We start from the raw sequence: 26,399 nt of genomic DNA, 5'->3' as shown, positions 1-26,399 counted from the left end.
CTGAGAACACTGAGAAGACTGAGAAAACAGAGAACACTGAGAAGACTGAGAAGACTGAGAAGACTGAGAAGACTGAGAAGACTGAGAACACTGAGAACACTGAGAACACTGAGAACACTGAGAACACTGAGAAGACTGAGAACACTGAGAAGACTGAGAAGACTGAGAACACTAAGAAGACTGAGAACACTGAGAAGACTGAGAACACTGAGAAGACTGAGAAGACTGAGAAGACTGAGAAGACTGAGAAGACTGAGAAGATTGAGAACACTGAGAAGACTAAGAACACCGAGAAGACTGAGAACATTGAGAAGACTGAGAAGACTGAGAAGACTGAGAAGACTGAGAAGACTGAGAAGACTGAGAACACGGAGAAGACTGAGAACACTGAGAAGACTGAGAACACTGAGAGGACTGAGAACACTGAGAACACTGAGAAGACTGAGAACACTGAGAACACTGAGAACACCAAGAAGACTGAGAACACTGAGAAGACTGAGAAGACTGAGAACACTGAGAAGACTAAGAAGACTGAGAAGACTGAGAAGACTGAGAACACAGAGAACACAGAGAACACTGAGAAGACTGAGAACACTGAAAACACTGTGTAGACTGAGAACACTGAGAAGACTGAGAAGACTGAGAACACTGAGAAGACTGAGAAAGCTAAGAACACTGAGAAGACTGAGAACACTGAGAAGACTGAGAAGACTGAGAACACTGAGAACACTGAGAAGACTGAGAAGACTGACAAGTCTGAGAAGACTGAGAACACTGAGAACACTGAGAAGACTGAGAAGACTGAGAACACTGAGAAGACTGAGAACACTGAGAACACTGAGAAGCTTGAGAACACTGAGAAGACTGAGAACACTGAGAAGACTACGAACACCAAGAAGACTGAGAACACTGAGAAGACTGAGAAGACTGAGAAGACTGAGAACACTGAGAAGACTGAGAAGACTGAGAAGACTGAGAAGACTGGGAAGACTGAGAACACTGAGAACACTGACAAGACTGAGAACACTGAGAAGACTGAGAACAATGAGAACACTGAGAAGACTGAGAAGACTGAGAACACTGAGAAGACTGAGAAGACTGAGAAGACTGAGAACACTGAGAAGACTGAGAACACTGAGAACACTTAGAACACTGAGAAGACTGACAAGACTGAGAAGACTGAGAACACTGAGAACACTGAGAACACTGAGAACACTGAGAAGACTGAGAAAACAGAGAACACTGAGAAGACTGAGAAGACTGAGAAGACTGAGAAGACTGAGAAGACTGAGAAGACTGAGAAGACTGAGAACACTGAGAACACTGAGAACACTGAGAAGACTGAGAAGACTGAGAAGACTGAGAACACTAAGAAGACTGAGAACACTGAGAAGACTGAGAACACTGAGAAGACTGAGAAGACTGAGAAGACTGAGAAGACTGAGAAGACTGAGAAGATTGAGAACACTGAGAACACTGAGAAGACTGAGAACACTGAGAAGACTGAGAAGACTGAGAACACTGAGAACACTGAGAACACTGAGAAGACTGAGAACACTGAGAAGACTGAGAACACTGAGAACACTGAGAACACCGAGAAGACTGAGAACACTGAGAACACTGAGAACACTGAGAACACTGAGAACACTGAGAAGACTGAGAACACTGAGAACACTGAGAACACTGAGAACACAGAGAACACTGAGAAGACTGAGAACACTGAGAAGACTGAGAACACTGAGAACAAGATTCTGAGGTGCAATGCTGGAGAATGAAGTAAAGCTGCAAGCAAGACAAAGTACTTCCAACTTAACAGACGTCTTGCAGCTATATTGCTAATGTACAGAAACAAGCCAGTGATGGACTTTCTGCGTGACATTTCCTACAATTTAACTTTGTGAAAGTTAGTGTATGTATATATATTTATAAATCTGACAAGTATCTTTGCCTGTTTTCAAAGTACACTTTTTGAATATAAATAAATGATATATTTTGAAATTATTCATTTAAGCTTATTGTAATTTTTGCTTACTGTTCACCTATTTATGTTTGAAGATATCTAAGGTGTTTCCTGCAAAATGACTGAAAAATAATGATAACATTAAAACAACAAAATATTGTCTCTAGTCCTATTTTACGATATCTAAAGTAGTTCTTTCCAAATAATTGAAATATATTTTTGTCGGCGCTATTATGTTCGCGCTATCTTGTCCGCGCTATTTAGTCCGCGCTTTTTTGTTCGCGCTATTTTGTTGCAGTACCGGACAGCCGTGCTAACTGGACAGCCGTGCTAACTAGACAGCCACGCTAACGTGTAGAACGAGCTCCGAAGAACCATTTAATTTCACATTCCTGTTCAGAAAACTTAGTGCCCACAGCACGTGACTGACTGTTCTCTCCCAGTCTAGCATCAAGTACTAACAAGTACTATCAAGTACTAACAACAGGTGCAGAGCTGTATCGATCTAATTGTTCAATACTCACACCCATACAAAGAAATATGCCAACCTTATCTGACAAATGGCACTCACGTTTGATCTGCACAGATTGCAACTAAAAATACAAACTTAACCTTCATGAAGTTATGAAACAATCAGATCAACATGACCAGGTCAATGTCAATATTTAGCAGAGATTTCTTAGCAGTGGTTCATTCTTGTAACGAACGCTTGAGTGATTATCAAGTCTGACTTGGCTGTACACTTTTACATAGCCATGGCTGTACACTCTAACATAGCCATGGCTGTACACTCTAACATAGCTATGGCTGTACACTCTAACATAGCCATGGCTGTACACTCTAACATAGCTATGGCTGTACACTCTAACATAGCTATGGCTGTACACTCTAACATAGCCATGGCTGTACACTCTAACATAGCCATGGCTGTACACTCTAACATAGCCATGGCTGTACACTCTAACATAGCTATGGCTGTACACTCTAACATAGCCATGGCTGAACACTCTAACATAGCCATGGCTGTACACTCTAACATAGCTATGGCTGTACACTCTAACATAGCTATGGCTGTACACTCTAACATAGCTATGGCTGTACACTCTAACATAGCCATGGCTGTACACTCTAACATAGCCATGGCTGTACACTCTAACATAGCTATGGCTGTACACTCTAACATAGCCATGGCTGAACACTCTAACATAGCCATGGCTGTACACTCTAACATAGCTATGGCTTTACACTCTAACATAGCTATGGCTGTACACTCTAACATAGCTATGGCTGTACACTATAACATAGCCATGGCTGTACACTCTAACATAGCCATGGCTGTACACTATAACATAGCCATGGCTGTACACTATAACATAGCCATGGCTGTACACTCTAACATAGCCATGGCTGTACACTCTAACATAGCCATCTAGTAAGGTATAGTTGTCTAACAACAGAAAGTTTTACGTTAAGAATCTAGATGGTGAATAGGAGTTTACATTTTAGACTTAAGTGAGTCTCCTCAGCTCTGTCCCTGTGTCCACCCAAATCTGTTTCTATATCCACCCAGCTCATAGATGAATTAACTCTCGGAGATTAATTTACTCTCATAGATAAAGTAATATCATAAAATGCTCTATAACAATGAGGAAATCAAAACAACAAGATGTAACTAATTTTATTTCCATTGCCATATAGATTTGCTGACTTTATTCTCTCATGTATTCACTTAATACCCAAGACTGTCATTTCTATTCTCCCACATGCCAGTGTTTGTATATTTTTATTCTACCACATGCCAGTGTTTGTATATTTCTATTCTCCTACATGTCAGTGTTTGTATATTTCTATTCTCCTACATGTCAGTGTTTGTATATTTCTATTCTCCCACATGCCCGTGTTTGTATATTTCTATTCTCCTACATGTCAGTGTTTGTATATTTCTATTCTCCCATATGTCAGTGTTTGTATATTTCTATTCTCCTACATGTCAGTGTTTGTATATTTCTATTCTCCCATATGTCAGTGTTTGTATATTTCTATTCTCCCATATGTCAGTGTTTGTATATTTCTATTCTCCTACATGTCAGTGTTTGTATATTTCTATTCTCCCACATGTCAGTGTTTGTATATTTCTATTCTCCTACATGCCAGTGTTTGTATATTTCTATTCTCCCATATGTCAGTGTTTGTATATTTCTATTCTCCCACATGTCAGTGTTTGTATATTTCTATTCTCCCACATGCCCGTGTTTGTATATTTCTATTCTCCTACATGTCAGTGTTTGTATATTTCTATTCTCCCATATGTCAGTGTTTGTATATTTCTATTCTCCCGCATGTCAGTGTTTGTATATTTCTATTCTCCCACATGTCAGTGTTTGTATATTTCTATTCTCCCACATGTCAGTGTTTGTATATTTCTATTCTCCCACATGTCAGTGTTTGTATATTTCTATTCTCCCACATGTCAGTGTTTGTATATTTCTATACTCCTACATGTCAGTGTTTGTATATTTCTATTCTCCCACATGTCAGTGTTTGTATATTTCTATTCTCCCACATGCCAGTGTTTGTATATTTCTATTCTCCTACATGTCAGTGTTTGTATATTTCTATTCTCCTACATGTCAGTGTTTGTATATTTCTATTCTCCTACATGTCAGTGTTTGTATATTTCTATTCTCCCACATGTCAGTGTTTGTATATTTCTATTCTCCCGCATGTCAGTGTTTGTATATTTCTATTTTCCCACATGCCAGTGTTTGTATATTTCTATTCTCCCATATGTCAGTGTTTGTATATTTCTATTCTCCCACATGTCAGTGTTTGTATATTTCTATTCTCCTACATGTCAGTGTTTGTATATTTTTATTCTCTCACATGTCAGTGTTTGTATATTTCTATTCTCCTACATGTCAGTGTTTGTATATTTCTATTCTCCTACCTGTCAGTGTTTGTATATTTCTATTCTCCCACATGTCAGTGTTTGTATATTTCTATTCTCCCACATGTCAGTGTTTGTATATTTCTATTCTCCCACATGTCAGTGTTTGTATATTTCTATTCTCCTACATGTCAGTGTTTGTATATTTTTATTCTGCTACATGTCAGTGTTTGTATATTTCTATTCTCCTACATGCCAGTGTTTGTATATTTCTATTCTCCCACATGCCAGTGTTTGTATATTTCTATTCTCCTACATGCCAGTGTTTGTATATTTCTATTCTCCCACATGTCAGTGTTTGTATATTTTTATTCTGCTACATGTCAGTGTTTGTATATTTCTATTCTCCTACATGCCAGTGTTTGTATATTTCTATTCTCCTACATGCCAGTGTTTGTATATTTCTATTCTCCCACATGTCAGTGTTTGTAGTTGTACAAAGTTTACAGCAGCTCTGTCTGGTCCAATGTGTGTACATATCTCTCAAGGCACGGTGGCTGAGGGGTAAAGTGCTTGGCTTTCGTACCGAGAGGTCAAGGGTGATAATCCTGATATAGACTAGGATTTTAATTTCATGATCTTTAGGATGGCCAGCTCTAATGAGTACCTGACATTAGTTAGGGAAAAGTAAAGGTGGTTGTGCTGGCCACAAGACACGCTCGTTAACCATGGGCAAAACCAACAAATGACCTTGACATCATCTGCCCCAAAAGATCGCAATGTTGAAAACTTTATACAATTATTTGTTGTACCTAGCAAAGCATGAATTTTGTTGGTATTAAATAAGAGAAATAGATGCTACTTAATGATATATATATATTGCTGTATAGGTGGAGTTATTCCCCTTATTGCGTTATTGTTACCCCACAAATAGTCTTTCCCGGTCCTGCTTTTTGTCGAAATTAATGCGATATACCAAGACAGTTGCTTGAGTGTGTGTGTGTGTGTGTGCGTGCATGTCTATGTGTGTGCATGCTTGTTGAACTCAAATATAAACCAAAAGGTTCCGTGGAGATCAGAAATCAAACGAAGTCACTTTGTTTTCACTGAGCTGTGGACTTAATGTAGAGACACAATCCCAGGTCTCTAGTCATCAAAGAGTTGTAAAGGTTAAAGGTCACACTTAATATCTCCCTGAATGATTTGCTGCTCTGCTATTCGTGCAGTAGATAGCAGTAGACAAACTAGATCTGCTGGTGGCACTAAGATTGTATTGACTTAAAACTCTCAGATTGTATTGACTTGCAACACTAAGATTGTATTGACTGGATGAGAGTTCACTCCGTCAACAGCCCACATTCAAGTTCATTAGGTGCACAGGACGCTCTTCAAGATGTGCTTCTGAGTTAGAAAAATTTATTTCAAATGGCGAACCTACTAGTGTATCTGCGTAAGTTAAACTAGTCCGTTTTGGTAACTAAACACATTATACAGAAAGAAACAAATATTTGGGAAAAGACTTTTGCAGTGTTTTGTATTCTTCATTTATAAAAAAAAAAAAACAGCCAAAAGATTTTCATGAAACGTTTCTAGGTGTTTAGGTCTAAACGTAACATACAGAGAGACAAACCCAAAACTAATTAAAGGTTTTCCTACGGAGACAGCTAAAAAAAAGGCACCATCAGGATGCCAAAAAGGTTCATGCATTATGAGGATGTTTAAGAATAGAAAGATCGACTTCATCTAGTCTGACTTTACGACCTGTAACGTGGCAAAGAGCTATTGGTCTAAACTGCCCACAGGTTGTGACGTCGCAGGTCTGTGTTCAGGTCTTCTTTAACGATTGGTCTCAGAGTGACGGAAGACTTTTTGTTGGATGGTCAGACTTCTATAGACTTTTTGTTTGATGGTCAGACTTCTATAGACTTTTTGTTTGATGGTCAGACTTCTATAGACTTTTTGTTTGATGGTCAGACTTCTATAAACTTTTTGTTTGATGGTCAGACTTCTATAGACTTTTTGTTTGATGGTCAGACTTCTATAGACTTTTTGTTGGATGGTCAGACTTCTATAGACTTTTTGTTTGATGGTCAGACTTCTATAGACTTTTTGTTTGATGGTCAGACTTCTATAGACTTTTTGTTTGATGGTCAGACTTCTATAGACTTTTTGTTTGATGGTCAGACTTCTATAGACTTTTTGTTTGATGGTCAGACTTCTATAGACTTTTTGTTTGATGGTCAGACTTCTATAGACTTTTTGTTTGATGGTCAGACTTCTATAGACTTTTTGTTTGATGGTCAGACTTCTATAGACTTTTTGTTTGATGGTCAGACTTCTATAGACTTTTTGTTTGATGGTCAGACTTCTATAGACTTTTTGTTTGATGGTCAGACTTCTATAAACTTTTTGTTTGATGGAAAGACTTCTATAGACTTTTTGTTTGATGGTCAGACTTCTATAGAATTTTTGTTTGATGGTCAGACTTCTATAGACTTTTTGTTTGATGGTCAGACTTCTATAGACTTTTTGTTTGATGGTCAGACTTCTATAGACTTTTTGTTTGATGGTCAGACTTCTATAGACTTTTTGTTGGATGGTCAGACTTCTATAGACTTTTTGTTTGATGGTCAGACTTCTATAGACTTTTTGTTTGATGGTCAGACTTCTATAGACTTTTTGTTTGATGGTCAGACTTCTATAGACTTTTTGTTTGATGGTCAGACTTCTATAGACTTTTTGTTTGATGGTCAGACTTCTATAGACTTTTTGTTTGATGGTCAGACTTCTATAGACTTTTTGTTTGATGGTCAGACTTCTATAGACTTTTTGTTTGATGGTCAGACTTCTATAGACTTTTTGTTTGATGGTCAGACTTCTATAGACTTTTTGTTTGATGGTCAGACTTCTATAGACTTTTTGTTGGATGGTCAGACTTCTATAGACTTTTTGTTTGATGGTCAGACTTCTATAGACTTTTTGTTTGATGGTCAGACTTCTATAGACTTTTTGTTTGATGGTCAGACTTCTATAGACTTTTTGTTTGATGGTCAGACTTCTATAGACTTTTTGTTTGATGGTCAGACTTCTATAGACTTTTTGTTGGATGGTCAGACTTCTATAGATTTTTTGTTTGATGGTCAGACTTCTATAGACTTTTTGTTTGATGGTCAGACTTCTATAGACTTTTTGTTTGATGGTCAGACTTCTATAGACTTTTTGTTTGATGGTCAGACTTCTATAGACTTTTTGTTGGATGGTCAGACTTCTATAGACTTTTTGTTTGATGGTCAGACTTCTATAGACTTTTTGTTTGATGGTCAGACTTCTATAAACTTTTTGTTTGATGGAAAGACTTCTATAGACTTTTTGTTTGATGGTCAGACTTCTATAGAATTTTTGTTTGATGGTCAGACTTCTATAGACTTTTTGTTTGATGGTCAGACTTCTATAGACTTTTTGTTTGATGGTCAGACTTCTATAGACTTTTTGTTTGATGGTCAGACTTCTATAGACTTTTTGTTTGATGGTCAGACTTCTATAAACTTTTTGTTTGATGGAAAGACTTCTATAGACTTTTTGTTTGATGGTCAGACTTCTATAGAATTTTTGTTTGATGGTCAGACTTCTATAGACTTTTTGTTTGATGGTCAGACTTCTATAGACTTTTTGTTTGATGGTCAGACTTCTATAGACTTTTTGTTTGATGGTCAGACTTCTATAGACTTTTTGTTTGATGGTCAGACTTCTATAGACTTTTTGTTTGATGGTCAGACTTCTATAGACTTTTTGTTTGATGGTCAGACTTCTATAGACTTTTTGTTTGATGGTCAGACTTCTATAGACTTTTTGTTTGATGGTCAGACTTCTATAGACTTTTTGTTTGATGGTCAGACTTCTATAGACTTTTTGTTTGATGGTCAGACTTCTATAGACTTTTTGTTTGATGGTCAGACTTCTATAGACTTTTTGTTTGATGGCCAGACTTCTATAGACTTTTTGTTTGATGGTCAGACTTCTATAGACTTTTTTTGATGGTCAGACTTCTATAGACTTCTTGTTTGATGGTCAGACTTCTATAGACTTTTTGTTTGATGGTCAGACTTCTATAGACTTTTTGTTTGATGGTCAGACTTCTATAGACTTTTTGTTTGATGGTCAGACTTCTATAGACTTTTTGTTTGATGGTCAGACTTCTATAGACTTTTTGTTTGATGGTCAGACTTCTATAGACTTTTTGTTTGATGGTCAGACTTCTATAGACTTTTTGTTTGATGGCCAGACTTCTATAGACTTTTTGTTTGATGGTCAGACTTCTATAGACTTTTTTTGATGGTCAGACTTCTATAGACTTCTTGTTTGATGGTCAGACTTCTATAGACTTTTTGTTTGATGGTCAGACTTCTATAGACTTTTTGTTTGATGGTCAGACTTCTATAGACTTTTTGTTTGATGGTCAGACTTCTATAGACTTTTTGTTTGATGGTCAGACTTCTATAGACTTTTTGTTTGATGGTCAGACTTCTATAGACTTTTTGTTTGATGGTCAGACTTCTATAGACTTTTTGTTTGATGGTCAGACTGAATGGATTAAAAGACTATTTTCTTTTTTTATTGATTTGTTTGTGCCAATCCAACCCCTCGTTATAATAAGGGAAATGTGCAAGGAAGGAACTAGAGTAGATCATTCTTCTTAGTCTTGGAGCACAAAGACCTCCTGACCTGAAAGTGACCTGACTTAACTGTCACTAAACCACGGTGGAACTTCCTTTACGTAAACGTGACAACCAATCACATTGTAGTGACACAACACTTACTGTGACACAACACTTACTGTGACACAACACTTACTGTGACACAACACTTACAGTGACACAACACTTACAGTGACACAACACTTACGGTGACACAACACTTACAGTGACACAACACTTACTGTGACACAACACTTACTGTGACACAACACTTACTGTGACACAACACTTACTGTGACACAACACTTACAGTGACACAACACTTACAAACTGTTGATGTAACCAAATCAAATGCAACCGTGGAATCTTTTGTCTATGTCTACTTTGAATGTGTTGGTACAAGCAGCCATAGAGTTAATAGTTGTAGCAATTCTAATTCTAATCCCCTAGCTAAAAGATTATCCAAAATTTAATTGAATGAACTTACATTGTACAGTGAAGAGGAAACATTCCACCATTAAAAGTAGAAACTTGAATATATCCATTGGTCTTGACCAGCGGTTAGCGCTTTTGTTATTGACATCCAATGTAGACTACACAAAGGATTTATGTAGATCTTGTTTTGGTTCTGAAGGAATCAAACTTTGACGTCATGTCCGGTAGATACCCAAGCTGGTCACCTACGGGCAAGTCAGGAATTTAAAGACAGTGGCAAAGTTTCTGAAACTTGGAATGTAGAAACATCAAAAACCATGTGACTCTGTGACAGTGTTCAAAGGCTCAACACACCTGTGATATTGACCTGTGACAGTGTTCAAAGGCTCAACACACCTGTGATATTGACCTGTGACAGTGTTCAAAGGCTCAACACACCTGTGATATTGACCTGTGACAGTGTTCAAAGGCTCAACACGCCTGTGATATTGACCTGTGACAGTGTTCAAAGGCTCAACACACCTGTGATATTGACCTGTGACAGTGTTCAAAGGCTCAACACACCTGTGATATTGACCTGTAAAGTAACAAAAAAATGGAGTTTAAATTATTGAAACCTAAGCTGTGTAAGACAATATTGAAAGTAGTGCCTTTTCGGCCGGGGGTGGGGCATGTCATTGACCTACACTCATGTCACGACCAATTCAAAATATTTAAAAAATGGTCGAATCAAATGGACTATAACGACTCCATTAAAAACAGGGGCAGAAGGTTTTGGGGGCCCAATATCAACTCGGGTCGGAAGTGGGCCTCAGTTTGCGCTCTTTGATCATTTTATTTCACTATAACTTGTTTTTATTCTTTTCATCTAATGTATTTATTATGGATAGTGTTGTATTATAGACCAAACCTAAACAAAAAAACATTATTTAAATCACTTTAAGACAATCAAACATTACAGATGTGAATAAACAGTCAGAACATTACCCTTCTACTAAACAGTCAGAACATTATCCTCCAACTAAACAGACAGAACATTACCCTCCTACTAAACAGTCAGAACATTATCCTCCGACTAAACAGACAGAACATTACCCTCCTACTAAACAGACAGAACATTACCCTTCTACTAAACAGACAGAACATTACCCTCCTACTAAACAGACAGAACATTACCCTCCTACTAAAGAGACAGAACATAACCCTCCTACTAAACAGACAGAACATTACCCTTGGCTCAAGTGGCTCTGTAGAATGAATGTTTTTACTAGTACAGATAAGATGAAGCACGCAATATTTCAAACAAATTTGAGTGTCAAATAATTGCTTTCTTACTTACAACGTTAGACAATACACAATGTTATCAGTGAATGGTGACGTCACAATGTTATCAAGCCATGCTATACCCGAGATCAATCGTTACAGATCTAGGTACAGGTTGGGTAACGCATTATGTCATGTTAGGATTGAAATTGAAACACAGGGAGGGAACTCTCGTGCTACAAATTGAAACTGAACCAGGCCATCGGGTTTCTGAACATTTATTGTCACCTACTTGATTTGAGTTTTAATATCGAGTTTAAGCTTATAATATTTATGTACAAAATAATATGAAATTAAATTTAAAAGCTAAAAAAATAATCTTTTCAATTTCTTGACATTTTGGAATGGTATCGCTGAACGTTTCAAACAGAATGTATTGCAACATATATTTTTAAAAATTCTTCTTATGTGTTCCATGTAAATGTTGAATTCTGTGAAGGTGTTTGGTTCTCTAGGATGTAAGCGCTGTAAAGGTGAAAAGTTACACTTGTTAGCGGCCCCCGTAAGGCGAAAAGCCGCTAATAGGTTTGTGCAAAATGTCCGTCTGTCACACTCAGGTATCGAAAACTAGAAGAGATATGAAAAATATTATTTCACCTTGCGATGTGGCTTGAAAAGTTTAGGTGCAACGGCCACTTTTGGTTTTCTAAAAGCAAACCGTTTAATTTATAAAATTAATTATGCAAGCGATTTTTTTCCTTAAAATACACTAATATAGACACCTCAGTTACACTACAGCTTGTATTGGGAAATATACTTTGAGCTTCTGTGTTTTAGAGTTTGTTAATTTTTGTTAAGAATACAAAATGAAATTGAAGAGTTCCAATCAAGTAGTACACTAAGCAGAGAATAGTTTGTAGGACAAAATCCTAAAGAAAACCAAAAGCTTATCTAAAGAGTGAGAACTGCCGCACCTTTAATCTCTCTCTACCATTCATGTACACGTTATTTCCCTTATTCGATACAAACAAAATAATGTTTTGCTTGATTTTTTAAATAATATATCAATATGGAGATTTCATCTTAACTTTTCATCTTCTTTTCTTATCTTATATAATACAGACGTTACTTCAAAAAAGAAGATGATTACGTCCTACGCGTCATGCATTCAGTCAATGACTTAAATTCTGCCAAGTCACTGGTTTTCCTAGCTAGCTCAGGCAACCCTTTCGCTGCTCTAATAGCACTAGGGAAGAAGGAGCATTTGTACAAATTTGTCCTAGCATATGGGATGAGAAATGTGCCTTTATCTTTGTGTCTTTCTGAGTATTTTATTAAATTTTGTTTTTGTATTTGAAGATTATGGTTCAGTGTTTTATGTATAATTGCTACTTTACTTTCAAGTCTTCTGTCCTGAAGGCTTTCTAAATTTAGTGATTTTACTAAAGGTGTTACTCTACTCGACTGTGAATATTCGTTTGTTATGAATCTCACTGCTCTATGTTGTGTCTTTTCCAGTTTCTTAATGTTTTCTTGAGTTGAGGGGTCCGAAACAGATGATGCATATTCTATTATAGGCCAAACCAAGGTTAAATACATTTTAGTTTTATGTTCTTATTTGATTTAAAGAAATTTCTTTTAATAAACATTAATGCTTTGTTTGATTTTTTTGATAGTTTCATCAATATGGGATTTCATGACAGTTTTTAGTCTGTGTTACTGGTTTACCATGAATTAGATAAGTGAAATTAATTTGTTTTTAGTTTTTTTGTTACTCTTAATAACTGACATTTTTCTAGGTCGAAAGACATACTCTAATTTGATTCCCATTTCTGTAATTCCTCTAATTCTCTTTGTAAAATTTCTGTATCTTGTGTTGTTTTTATTGTTCTATATATTATGCAATCGTCTGAGAATAATCTGACTTTTGTTCCTGAACTAATGCAATTTGGTAAATCGTTTATGTAAATTAAAAATAGTAGTGAACCTAAGACTGTTCCTTGAGGTGCACCTGAGTTTACTGTTATTGGTGTTGATTTTGAGCCATTTATTGTTACAGTTTGTTCTCTCCCTAATCAGAAAATCTTTAATCCACTGATGCAATGGACCATCAATGCCAAAGTATTTTAGTTTTTTTGAAGCAAACTATGGTGGTGATTTTTGTCAAAAGCTTAGGAAAAATCTAGTAAGATAGCATCTATTTGCTCACTGTTATCTAAACCTTTTGAAAAATCATCAATTAGTCCTATTAGTTGTGTTTCACATGATCTATATTTCCTAAAGTCATGTTGGTTTGGTGTGAGGACATTATGTTTATCTAAGTGGTTTATGACGTTGCTACATATTATGTGTTCTAGGATTTTACATGTGATGCTGGTAAGTGATACTGGTCTGTAGTTTCCTGGGTCAGATTTTTCTCCTTTTTTAAATAGGGGGGTGACATTAACTTCCAGTCCTTTGGTACTCTGCCCTGGTTAAGCGATGCCTGAAAGAGTATTTTGAACACTGGGGCTAGCTCATTGCTTAGTTCTTTGCGTAATCTAGCTGGAAACCATCAGGTCCAGATGCTTTATTTGGTTTGATGTTGGCTAACAGTTTTTGGATTCCCTTTTCTTGTACTTCTATATCTTCTATGTTGTCTACTTGGTTCAAATTAAGTAATGTCTTTGTCTCCTGGGGCTGAAAATGCTGATGCAAAGTATTTGTTTAGGATGTTTGCTTTAGTTTCATTATCATTATGTGTTAAGTTGTCTTCTGCTTTTAATGGCGCTATGCCTGTTGTTTCCATTTTCTTAGACTTAATGTATGACCAGTTTTGTTGTTATCTTTAGATATTGCATTGTTTACATATTCACTCTGCAGCTGTTTGCTTACTTTTTGGGTTAGGTGTTTAATTTTAAGTACTTTTTGTAAACTCTTTCTGCCTTAGTTTCTATAAATTTTCTATATAGGTTTTCTTTCTGTTTGCAAAGCTTCTTTAATCTATTATTATACCAGCATTTATTAATTTTGTCACTGTGTATTTAGTTGGTATATGATTTCTATAATTTTTTAAAGATAGTTTTTAATGAAATTCCAGATGTCATCGACTGGTTGGTTAATGTCTTTTTCTCATAAGAATGTTTGTTGAAAGTTTAATGCAGCTTGGTGTAGTTGTGTTAGGTTGCATTTGTTCCAGAGTAAGATTTTCTTCATTTATTATTACAGCTAGATATTTTGAGTTTTTAGTCTGTGTGAGCTGGTTTACCATGATTCAAGTAAGTAGTTTTATTTGCTTTAGTTTTTGTGTTACTTTAATAACTGGCATTTTATTTTTCTGAGGTGGAAAGACATACTCCAATTTGATATGGAAATATTTGTGTACACAGGACATCACTAATTCCTCAAATTGAAATTTTGTCAAAACTTAAATGAACACATTAATTGATCGACTTCCAGGTGTATTGTATGGTCATCAAAATATTGAAAGGTGATTAAACACCACATAGAAACAAAACATCTTTTTGATACTAACAAGTTCTACACTTCCAGTTCACTAAGTTCCTAAAGTCTTTTTGATACTAACAAGTTCTACACTTCTAGTTCACTAAGTTCTTAAAGTCTTTTTGATACTAACAAGTTCTACACTTCCAGTTCCCTAAGTTCTTAAAGTCCTTTTGATACTAACAAGTTCTAAACTTCCAGTTCACTAAGTCGTTCTTAAAGTCCTTTTGATACTAACAAGTTCTACACTTCCAGTTCCCTAAGTTCTTAAAGTCCTTTTGATACTAACAAGTTCTACACTACCAGTTCACTAAGTCGTTCTTAAAGTCCTTTTGATACTAACAAGTTCTACACTTCCAGTTCACTAAGTCGTTCTTAAAGTCCTTTTGATACTAACAAGTTCTACACTTCTAGTTCACTAAGTTCTTAAAGTCTTTTTGATACTAACAAGTTCTACACTTCCAGTTCACTAAGTTCTTAAAGTCTTTTTGATACTAACAAGTTCTACACTTCCAGTTCACTAAGTTCTTAAAGTCTTTTTGATACTAACAAGTTCTACACTTCCAGTTCACTAAGTTCTTAAAGCTCATTATATACATTGGTTTGAACTTCACTTACCTATATAAAAGTTACTATTGACCTCAACAACTTTACGACTCAATATCCCATTCAATTCTTTCACCTGAGCACAAGACTGCTATCAGGACCAGTGACACCTCCACTAAATCACATATCGAATAGCGCGCTACTGAATCTAAAGCATTGATTTTTGGGGCCCATTTGTAGCAGTCACTTTCGTCGCTCCGCCAAAGTCCAGGAGTCGAGGCGCTAGATGTCGCAGTCAGCCAGCGCTAGTCGACCGTGATTCCCTACAAATAAATGGTGGGAATAATTGTCAACGCGATTGGGCGTGTGAGTGTAGCCTATGTGTGTGTGTGTTGACAAAAAGAGGGCGGGTGTTACTGTGAGCGAAATAGAGCCCTAACATAGACAAGTAGAGTATAACAATACAAGACATTTATCATAAGATAATTATGCTGATAACCGGGGAAAAAACTGCTTATATTAATGATTAGTTTAAGATAAGGATAACTCACTAGAAGCTAATGAACAGGGTCGGCCATAGGTGACTGCAACCTTTGCGACCACAGTGGGCCCCGCACTTTCATAGGCTCCGTGTTAAATCTAGGTGTAAATTATTAAATTAAACCATTTTAGCTTATTATTACAGGGTTCCGCGGCCTCTAATTTTCCAGGAGCTAATGGAAATCTGAAATTGCAAAATATACGAAACAGTCACGAAAATCTCCTGAAATTATTAAACTCTTCTGAAAAATAGACAAAATTGTCATTTTTGAGTGTCATTAAATATGGATAACGCCAATCTTACTCGCGATTAAATAAAAAACGGCATTGTCAGCTTTCATTGAATACAAATGCAAAACAGGAAGTTCAAATACTTTATGCACTTTAATAGTCACTGGCATATAAATATAGATCTAAATCTATTTCGATCTCTTAAAAAAATCAAAAGCGATATTCTGCTAGTTACAGCAGCTAGTCGATAGTAATCTAAATCTAAAAGGCAGATCTGAATGTTTATCGGCTTTTTGTTGGTAAAATACCATCTACTGTAAATAGCTCTTAAAGTTAATGTGACCAAGATTTTGTACCTTAGTAAAGTATGAATAAAATGCAAAGACGAATTTATTTTCTAATCATCAAACTCCATTTGAGTGAGGTCTGGAGAGGCTCAAACCCTCTTTTGCAAAAGCCCTGGACAGAATCCCTGCTGTATTGCGTAGTGCATAAATGTCGTCATACAGGTCGAGAATTTTTGGTTTCCCAGACCTGTTGAGACGGAGATCAGCAAGTCTGGAGCAGTCAAACAGAATATGGGACACAATTTCCTCCTCTTCCCCTCAGCGAGGGCACCGTGAATCGAAATTTGGCCATAGACGTGAGAAATATGAGTCAACAGGACAGTGACCTGTCCTGCACTGTGCTATAAAAGCTTGCTCAGGCCTTGACAGCCTCCACCACGGGGAAGTGCGGTCAGGGCACCTCATGCGCTCCCAGACTCCACGGGCTTTTTGGGACTTGTCCCAGCACTCAAACCACTTTTCCATTTCTGTTTTTGAATTATAGCCAGAACATGATAAAAACTCCAGCCTGTTCAGTTGGTGGTGTTTGCCCTCCCTGGTGGGTCAAGGAGTCTGCAATAGACTCGGTACCCAGGGCCCACTGCGTTGCTTTATATTGTGTGAGGCCATGATGACAGTGTCAATATTGGGGGGATAAGGTCCAGGGCTTTGCAAAGCCTGTAGTACAGGTTTTGAGTCAATGACCACACCAATCTGTAATACCCTCGAATGTCCCTCGCCGAGTTGAGAGTCAATGACTTTTAAGGGTTCACAGATTGCCATGGCCTCCGCACGCATGAAAACTGCAAACACTACCACATGGTCCAAAGATTTTGACTGAGTGAGAGCCAAAAAAGTCGATGTAGGCTCCATAGCCTGCTCTTCCAGAATCTATCAATGCCGACCTATCAGTATATGCAAAAATAGCACTGGGCTTTAAGGCATTAATGGTCTCCAGTGCTAGAATGTGAAGGTCGTTAGATGAACGACTAAGCTTAGTGGTATTAGGGTCTACTAGTTTCAAACGTATGTCTGGAGTCGTTGGGCGACACCAAGGGGGAAGGGGATGAAAACGTTGAATGTTTTGTCGGTCAGATAGTCTTGTGGCATGGTGCATAAAAGACTGCATCTTAATAGTCTGCTGCATCTCCAACCATCCACTAGTTTTCTAGCTGGGAGGTATTCATCCACTCAAAGCATATAATAATAATAATTAATTAAGATTTTCACGTTTTATTCTTATCCCTACCCACATTGGGCCCCGCGCAATCCGTTACGCAAAGGGCCCCGCAATCTGTAGGGCCGGCACTGCCAATGAGTACTAGAAAGTAATGATATACATTTACAAAAAGGTAATAAAAGACATGTACTTAACTGTAATGTTAGAGATTTGAAGGAAGGTAATCATAGAGATATTACGGAAAGTAATGATACACATGTAAAGTAATGATTGGTAGATATGTGAAGTAATGAATGATAGATATGTGAAGGGGTAATGATAGAGGTAGTAAAATGTCATACATTTTATTCATTGCCTAACGATGCTAATCTTTATTCACAACTTATACAGAACTGAAGTCATACAAGTGAAACCCAGCAGGTCATACTGACAAAATTGAGCACACGCATCTCTAGTGCAATATCAGATTCATTGACAACAGAACTCTCAGAGCTTCATGGAACACTGTGGGAGATGTAGCTAAGAACTTTCTCTTTTGCGATGACGATAGTGTCTTGCATTAGCATCTTTACAACAAATCTAGCATCTGTTTCAGCTATTTTTCGATGAATACCATTTTAAACGCGTCTTATCATTCATTCAAGCAAAACATAAAGCATCATCAGCTCTACGGTAGAAACACATGGAAATAAAATCGTTTTAAATATGCATTGAATTACGATATCAGCTGCAGCTGTATTGAAACTATAAATAGATCGAACAAAGAGGTCAAAGAAAGGGGAAACTACTGGATTTAATGTGTCATGTGTTTGAAAAACCGATTCTCTTCCTCTTTCCACCCCGTACACACAATCAATGACTTACACACAATCAAAGACTGACACACAATCAATGACTGACACAGAATGACTGACAATAGAAATCTATCAACTCAGTGGCGTAGAAGCCATGGGGTTCATTAGGGGCCCAAACGGGGTTAATTGCGACCCAGTACACAACCACGACCAATAGGGGCCCAAACGGGGTTCATTGCGGCCGAGTCCATGACAAATAGGGGCCCAAACGGGGTTCATTGCGGCCGAGTCCATGACAAATAGGGGCCCAAACGGGGTTCATTGCGGCCGAGTCCACGACCAATAGGGGCCCAAACGGGGTTCATTGCGGCCGAGTCCACGACCAATAGGGGCCCAAACGGGGTTAATTGCGGCCGAGTCCACGACCAATAGGGGCCCAAACGGGCTCTTGTAAAGAAAAAAAATGTTGACTGGAAGAAATTAAATGTTTCAAAGTTTTATTTAATAATTTTACTTAAAACTATTTTATCTTATACTTTTAGGAAAGCAATTATTGAAAGAAAATAAGACAAGATTACAAAGAGAGTTTGTGTTACACAAACTCAGAGGCGGCCCCCGTCGAAGTCGGATCCCTGTCGGATCTGCATATTCGCAAATAATATTCAAGAGGTGATTTAATTTTGATGTAAAATGTTTTACATATTTCGGATGTTCCTTCAGAGTTGAAGATAATTACTTCCTAGTCCAAACCTCCCGCAGGACGACGGGGGATGGGAGCGGGCAGGGTTTGAACCCTGGACCATCCATAAATCTGAACGACAGTCCAGCGCGCAAACCGCACGACCAGGCAGCCATCCGATGGTCAAAGATTCATTTGCCGTAAATTTAAATATAAATTAAATAAAAAATAGTAGATTAGTTTTAGTATATTAAAACATTACAATATTGATCAAAACGTTTGGAAATGAAAATCTACACTTTTTTTTTACACTTTAAGTTTAGAAATTGAAATTCTACATCTTAATCTAGTCTATTTTAGTCTAAACTAGATCTAGAAATTCTAGATATAGACTCTAAAATAATTTTAATTAGAATATAAATCCAGATCTAGATATACTGTAATAAAAATCTAGATCTAGTTTAAAAAATCTAGATTAGATCCAAATCAAGATATCATTCCTTTTTTAAACGTGAGTCACATAACGAGGCTTAATAAACATTACTATACCGAGTTCTTTTTTCATTTCATTTGAAGAATTAATTCCATATAACGTCAGAGAAAAAAAAAACACTACGTCACACGGCCTAGCTAGACTAAAAATCGCCTTCATTGATACGAGCCATTTATCGAGTGTTCACAGACTTTGGTGCACCGAGTGCGTTCTTTAAGCATTTCATTTAAAGAATTCATTCCATATGAAGTCAAAGGAAAAAAAACACTACGTCACACGGCCTAGCTAGTATAAAAATCGCCTTCATCATTACGAGCCATTTATCGAGTGTTCATAGACATTGGTGCACCGAGTGCGTTCTTTGAGCATTTCATTTAAATAATTCATTCCATATGACGTCAAAGGAAAAAAAAACACTACGTCACACGGCCTAGCTAGAATAAAAATCGCCTTCATCATTACGAGCCATTTATCGAGTGTTCATAGACATTGGTGCACCGAGTGCGTTCTTTTAGCATTTCTTTTAAAGAATTCATTCCATATGACGTCAAAGGAAAAAAAAACACTACGTCACACGGCTTAGTTAGACTAAAATATGTTTTAATTAATACAAGCAATTTTTCGAGGGTTAATAGACATTGGTGCACCGAGTGCGTTCTTTTAACATTACATTTAAAGAGTCATTCATATGACGTCAAAGAAAAAAAATTCCATTACCTCACAATAGGCTAGTACCGGTACCATAAAAAAATGTCTTTATTTACACGAGATATTTAACGAGGGTTCATAGACATTGGTGCAATGAGTTCTAATAGAATTTATTTAAAAAGGATCAAAGCCGCATTGTTTTTGCGTTTTGTCTGTCAGTCGGACTGTCCGTCATCTTGATATAAAAAAAACAACAACTAAAAGTTATTAAAAATTGATTAACCTTTATTCTACGTTTCAAAACATCGCAATACTTTTTAGGTATGAATACAATTGAAAAGTTTATATAATAGATTGTTCCGGATGTTTGTCAAAATAGTAAAAGAAAAAGAGAATTTCAGATAAATGAAATACCGTTAAGTAAATTTTTTGGATGGTCTCGTATAAAAATTAGATGTACTACAGCCATGTGGAGAGATTTTCATACCTTACTTTGGTGTTTGGATTCTGTTTTCCTTAAAAATCGGAACATAATATTAACGATAATTAGACTTTTTAATGTTTTAGGTAGAAATTTAAATGTACTGTAAGAGAGTAGTGAGTTAAAATATTTTTCATAAAAATCCGTAAAAACATTATTTCGTAAATGAGAAGATTATTTGTTTATTAATTAGAAGAGGGAGTTCAAACAATTATTTGGCGTTAGTAGATTTTTAAATAAATTCGGAAATTTCTGGCGACGATTTGTAAGAAACAAAATCCGGAACTTTCTTTATCGATTACAAAACTTCCATGTTATGTTTTAGCAAAAAAATTAAATGTCTAAAAAGTAATTTTCAGTAATCAATTCTAGTAAATTACTTTTTTTAAAGCCCTGAACAACCTATTGTCGATATTTTTAAAATTTGTTTAAAGATGAAAATACGGAACAATTTGATATTGATAACCAAATAATAGTGACGCATTGTCAATCAAAATATAAGTGTAATATTAGTAAATTATGCGATTTCAAACAATCATTAGGCATAATTCATGTTTTATAAAACAATATCCGGAACATTTTTACACTTAATGAAATATAAGTCAGTATAGAGATTTTGATTTAGCATTAATATGCTATTTACATAAAAACGGAACAACATATTATTGATAATGTGTTTTTGCAACGTTTAAGCATGGAAATTGAATGTAATATAAATTAGAAGAGCAAACAAACATTTGTTGGGGTTGATTAGTTTTGCACAAAAAAATCCGGAACAATCAATTTTTAGATACTTAAAACTATTGAGATGTTATGGGAGGAACATTAAAGTGTAAATCAGATTTTCAATAGCTTTTAGAGTTCTAGTTTTTTTAATCTAATCGTGACGGACAGACCGACCAACAGACAAAACGCACAAAAATAATCTTCTTTCATTCGGATGGGGGCACTAAACAAAAAATAAATAAAATCTGATTTTTTAAAAAAAGTTTAAGGAATTGGTTTAGCACCTGTTCATGTAGCAACGTTACGCTACTGCACGAAAATCGCTGCATAAAAAGTCCATTAAAAAAAATGTGCGTGATATTTACATACAAAATGCATTATTAGCCTTTATAAACAAACAGAAATGTTTTCTTTTAATTTTAGCAGCTAGTTGACCAGAAAAAAAATCTTTAACTATTATTTATATTTGTTGTAAACATTTCCTGTACATTTTTAAAAATATATTTAACTTAGTGATACTGAAAATACACAAAAATTGTCCATCTTTGTTAGCATATTGTAACATTGCCTCCCTTACATTTACGTAATTGTTTTAGAATTGGTGTATTTTTATGAAAAAATCGCTTGCATAATTAATTTTATAAATTAAACGGTTTGCTTTTAGAAAACCAAAAGTAGCCGTTGCACCTAAACTTTTCAAGCCGCATTTAATGATGAAATAATATTTTTCATATCTCTTCTAGTTTTCGAGATCTGAGTGTGACAGACGGACAGACGGACAGACGGACATTTTGCACAAACCTAATAGCGGCTTTTTCCCTTACGGGGGCCGCTAAAAATGTAATAATTTTCCCCACATTGAAAAAGGTGCCGGTACGCCGTACCGGTGCCTACCGTCAGAAAAAGCCCTGTATTTATATACAATATAATAATAATAATAATAATCTTTATTGTCCGTATGGAAATTTGTCTTACAATTTGTGCAATACACCAAACAAATAACAAAATAGCTATAAGAAACCAAAGTGTACAAAGAGTACTACACCAGACTCACTCATAATTTACACGTGACAAAGTTTATACCAGATTGTTCTTATTTAATGATTTGATTATTTCACGTTTTATTTTTGCAGTGACCCATATAAATATATATCGATCTCTATTAACATCTAGGTTGTTACCATAGCGCCTAGTAGGCTTGTGTTATGGCTACTTGATCATGTATTTCAATCTTTAGAACAGTTAACCTTTCACATAATGCTATTTCTGCATAGTCCTATTCAAGACACCTAGCTCCCATGTGTGTATTCTGATTAAAGGACTTTAGGACACCTTACTCCCAAGTGTGCACTGTGCAGTATGATCTAAGGACAACTTAAGGACATCTTAATAAACCGTGTCTACTCTATGGACTATTTCATGCCAAGTGACCAAGCTGTTGATACATTCTAGGTCAATATTTGATTTCAAGTTACGAGAACCTTGTGTCAATGTCTTCAGTCTGTATTTAAGACAATCTCCAACTAGGCCATTTCTCTCTGGGATTACACTCGTAGTACTTTGAATGTTTAGCTCAGAGTTGCAGGAATAACTTATTGTTAATTCATGGAATAGACTTAGAAAAACGTTATTATTACATTATTAACAAGAAAAGCATAAAAAAATTTGATAGATAGCTAGATAGATAGACACATAGACAGACAGACATAGATAGATAGAAAGATAGATAGATAGATAGATAGATAGATAGATAGATAGATAGATAGATAGATAGATAGATAGATAGATAGATAGATAGATAGATAGATAGATAGATTGATAGATAGATAGATTGATAGATAGATAGACATAGATATATTAGATAGACCATGGGCGTAGCCAGGATTTGTTTTCGGGCGGGGGGGGGGGTTGGGAGGATTTTTTCTCTCTCCCCCCCCCCCGTTCGCGAACAAAATATATTTATATGTATGTATGTGTGTGTGTATATAATCTTTATTACATTCTGACCCATCATTCTTTCGGAAGACGCTTATTGTGCCCTAGAATAGGCTCTTCCTGGAGTTAGTGGGAAAATTGTAGACTCCGCGCCATTGCCAGGAATGGGGTCTGGGGGAGCGCAAGCACTATTTCTGATATTGAAAGCCAACAAAATGCATATTCTGAGGTATCTACAGTGCATTTTAATGCTATTAAAAAGTTTTATTTCAAAAACCTAATGTGCTATTCTTACTACATTAGATCCTCCCGCGCCGTTCGACGCATTTGCCATCAAGCTGTTTTCATAAAAATGTCACTGGTAATGTCTGAAGCCTCTTCCCACCTGCTCCGGGACCTCCATGAATGTGTGGCGCCAAGTTGTACTAGGATGTCATCGCAACTCTTCTTATGTGTAATTCATTTTGTCGGTGAACATGTCCAGCAAACCTCATGCGACGCTCTGTCACAATCTTACTAATGGGTCGACTCCCAGTTCGGCATAGGATTTCCTTGATTTAGACCCGATCTCTATAACTGACTCCTAAAATCTGTCTTAGCCATCTTTGTTGAGTCACATTGAGTGTTTTTCAATTCAATGCACTTTATTAATTGAGCCTCGCCACAGGTAAAAATATTTAACATATCTTGAATACGCTCTTGGAATTAAGTGACTATAGTTTGCTTTAGATTTTATATCGAAAAGGGAAGTTTTATCGTCAAAATCATCTGTTGGGGGTTTTAAACTAAAACTTCTCTGGAGTTGTGTTGTTTTCTTTAAATTCAAAACCCTATTTAGCTACGGTCATAGAATTTAGTAACTGTAGTTTGCTTTAGAATAATATTGAAGATAGAGGTTTTTCACCTCAAAACGTTCTGTAGGGGGATTTTAAACTCAAAACCATCTGGAGGGGTTTTAAACTTTAAAAAAAGCCATCTGTAGGAGAGGGATTTAAACTCAAAACCCCCAATTGTCTTGGCTACGCTCAAATAATTTTAGTGTGTAATTTGCTTTTTTTTATATTGAAGATGTATTTTTTAGCATCAAATCACTCTGAAGGGGGGTTTAAACTCAAAACTCCTTTTGGCAACGCTCATAGATTTCTGGGTGTGTAATTTTCTTTTTTCTTATATTGAAGATGTAAATTTTAGCTTCAAACTCCACTGGAGGGGAATTTAAACTCAAAGCCCCTTTGAATACACTCATAACATGTTGAGTGTATAATTTGCATTATTTTTAATATTAAAGAGGTATTTTTTACCTTCAAATCCCGCTGAAGGGGGATTTAAACTCAAAACTGAGTCAAAACCCATTTAGCTACGCTCATAACATTTTTAGTGGGTAATTTGCGTTTTTTTTATACCGGGTATTGAAGAGGTATTTTTTTAGCTTCAAACACTACTGAAGAGGGTGTGGGGGTTAACTCAAAACCCCTTTGGCTACGCTCATTGAATTTGAGTGAGTAATTTTCTTTTTTCATATTGAAAAAGGGGGTTAATCATAAATTTTGGAGGGAGTTTAAAAATCAAAATCTTCCTTAACTGTGCTCGTGAAATTTGGGGGATTGTCGTTTGCATTTTTTTTGTTTTGTTTCATAGAAGAGAGGAATTAAAACGCGAAAACCCCTGGTATGGGGGGGTTTTAAACTCAAACCCCCCTGGTAGGGGTTTTTAAACTCAAACCCCCTTAGTAGGGGGTTTTAAACTCAAAACCCCCTTGGCAGGGGTTTCAAATCAAAAACCCCTAGTATGGGGTTTTAAACTCAAAACCTCGTTTGCTGTGCTAGGGCAAGTGATAGTTTAGAATTAAAATCTCACCTAAATTAACAAAATCAAAGCAAAAAATCAGTCACTAAATTTGGATCCCCCCCCCCCCCCAAGGGGGGATTTCATTTCGGAGGGGGGGGGTTGAACCCCAAGAACCCCACCTGGCTACGCCCATGAGATAGACAGACAGACAGACATAGATAGATAGATAAATGGATAGATAGATAGATAGATAGATAGATAGATAGATAGATAGATAGATAGATAGATAGATAAATAGATAGATAGATAGATAGATAGATAGATAGATAGATAGATAGATAGATAGATAAATAGATAGATAGATAGATAGATAGATAGATAGATAGATAGATAGATAGATAGATAGATAGATAGATAGATAGATAGATAGATAGATAGATAGATATAGATAGATAGATAGATAGATAGATAGATAGATAGATAGATAGATAGATAGATAGATAGATAGACTATTTACCTTCTAACTTAATGCAAGTAAACTATGAAAAAAGAACTCATCCAATTCCAAACTATTCCTCTACACAGCTCTCAAGTTCATTCACTTCTATCCTAAGAATAGTCCCACTGCTGGCTGAGACACTTTCAAACTGTCACTTGTGTGTATGTGGGGGGGGGGTAAGAAGTGACAGGAATTCGGCCATTAGTGAAGAAACCAGGTAAGTGTCAGTGTCGTGTGTCATCAACCAGACTTCTGCTCATTGAACACGTTGACCCTCAACTTTTGACAAATGTTCCGCTGTGTTTCTTTGTCTATAAGAGGCGCGGTGGCTGAGTGGTTAAGTTCTAGACTTCCTAACCGAGTTGTCCCGGGTTCGAATCCTGATCAAGACAGGGATTTCAAATATCTGGATCTACAGGGTACCTGACGTTAGTTGGGGAAAGGTAAAGGCGGTTGGTCGTTCTGCTTGCCACATGACACCTTTGTTAACCGTGGTCCTCAGACCTTAACATCATCTGACCTATAGATCATAACTGTACTTTTAGACTGTTCTTAGTATATAACATTGTATTAACTTGACCTAAACAGATTCCTTCATTTTAAAATAGGCACAAAAGTGATAACTTGGCTCTAATAACTAAGTAACGAAAGATTGATTTGAAAGAACAAATGAATAACTAACGAAAGATTGATTTTAAAAACAAATGAATAACTAACGAAAGATTGATTTTAAAAACAAATGAATAACTAACGAAAGATTGATTTTAAAAACAAATGAATAACTAACGAAAGATTGATTTTAAACAAATAA

The 26,399-nt window shown here is 36.2% G+C and overlaps 1 protein-coding gene and 1 long non-coding RNA gene across 11 annotated transcripts in view; one reads left to right on the top strand and one right to left on the bottom strand.

Annotated features, from left to right (window-relative positions):
• The window catches only part of LOC129926041 (uncharacterized), a 100,834-nt gene extending 75,097 nt beyond the window's left edge, over positions 1 to 25,737 (bottom strand). The window contains exons 1-3 of one of the 10 annotated variants that reach the window (XM_056027885.1): positions 25,607 to 25,714; positions 15,341 to 15,591; positions 10,029 to 10,553 (exon numbers count right to left, since the gene is read on the bottom strand). In XM_056027885.1, coding sequence (XP_055883860.1) covers positions 10,029 to 10,086 — 58 coding nt within the window. In that variant the 5' untranslated portion in view covers positions 10,087 to 10,553; positions 15,341 to 15,591; positions 25,607 to 25,714. Of the gene's footprint in view, positions 1 to 10,028; positions 10,554 to 15,340; positions 15,592 to 25,606 lie in introns of all 10 variants that reach the window. The other 9 variants (XM_056027886.1, XM_056027884.1, XM_056027891.1 and 6 more) reach the window with 9 other exon arrangements.
• The window catches only part of LOC129926042 (uncharacterized), a 31,836-nt gene continuing 31,155 nt past the window's right edge, over positions 25,719 to 26,399 (top strand). Inside the window, exon 1 of the long non-coding RNA XR_008777725.1 lies at positions 25,719 to 25,805. This is a non-coding gene — a long non-coding RNA (uncharacterized LOC129926042). The remainder of the gene's footprint in view (positions 25,806 to 26,399) is intronic.

This window comes from Biomphalaria glabrata, chromosome 4 (genome assembly GCF_947242115.1).
Source record: "Biomphalaria glabrata chromosome 4, xgBioGlab47.1, whole genome shotgun sequence".
Classification (NCBI taxonomy): domain Eukaryota; kingdom Metazoa; phylum Mollusca; class Gastropoda; family Planorbidae; genus Biomphalaria; species Biomphalaria glabrata.
Note: the sequence above shows the minus strand (reverse complement) of the source record. Positions and strands in the feature narration are given on the sequence as shown.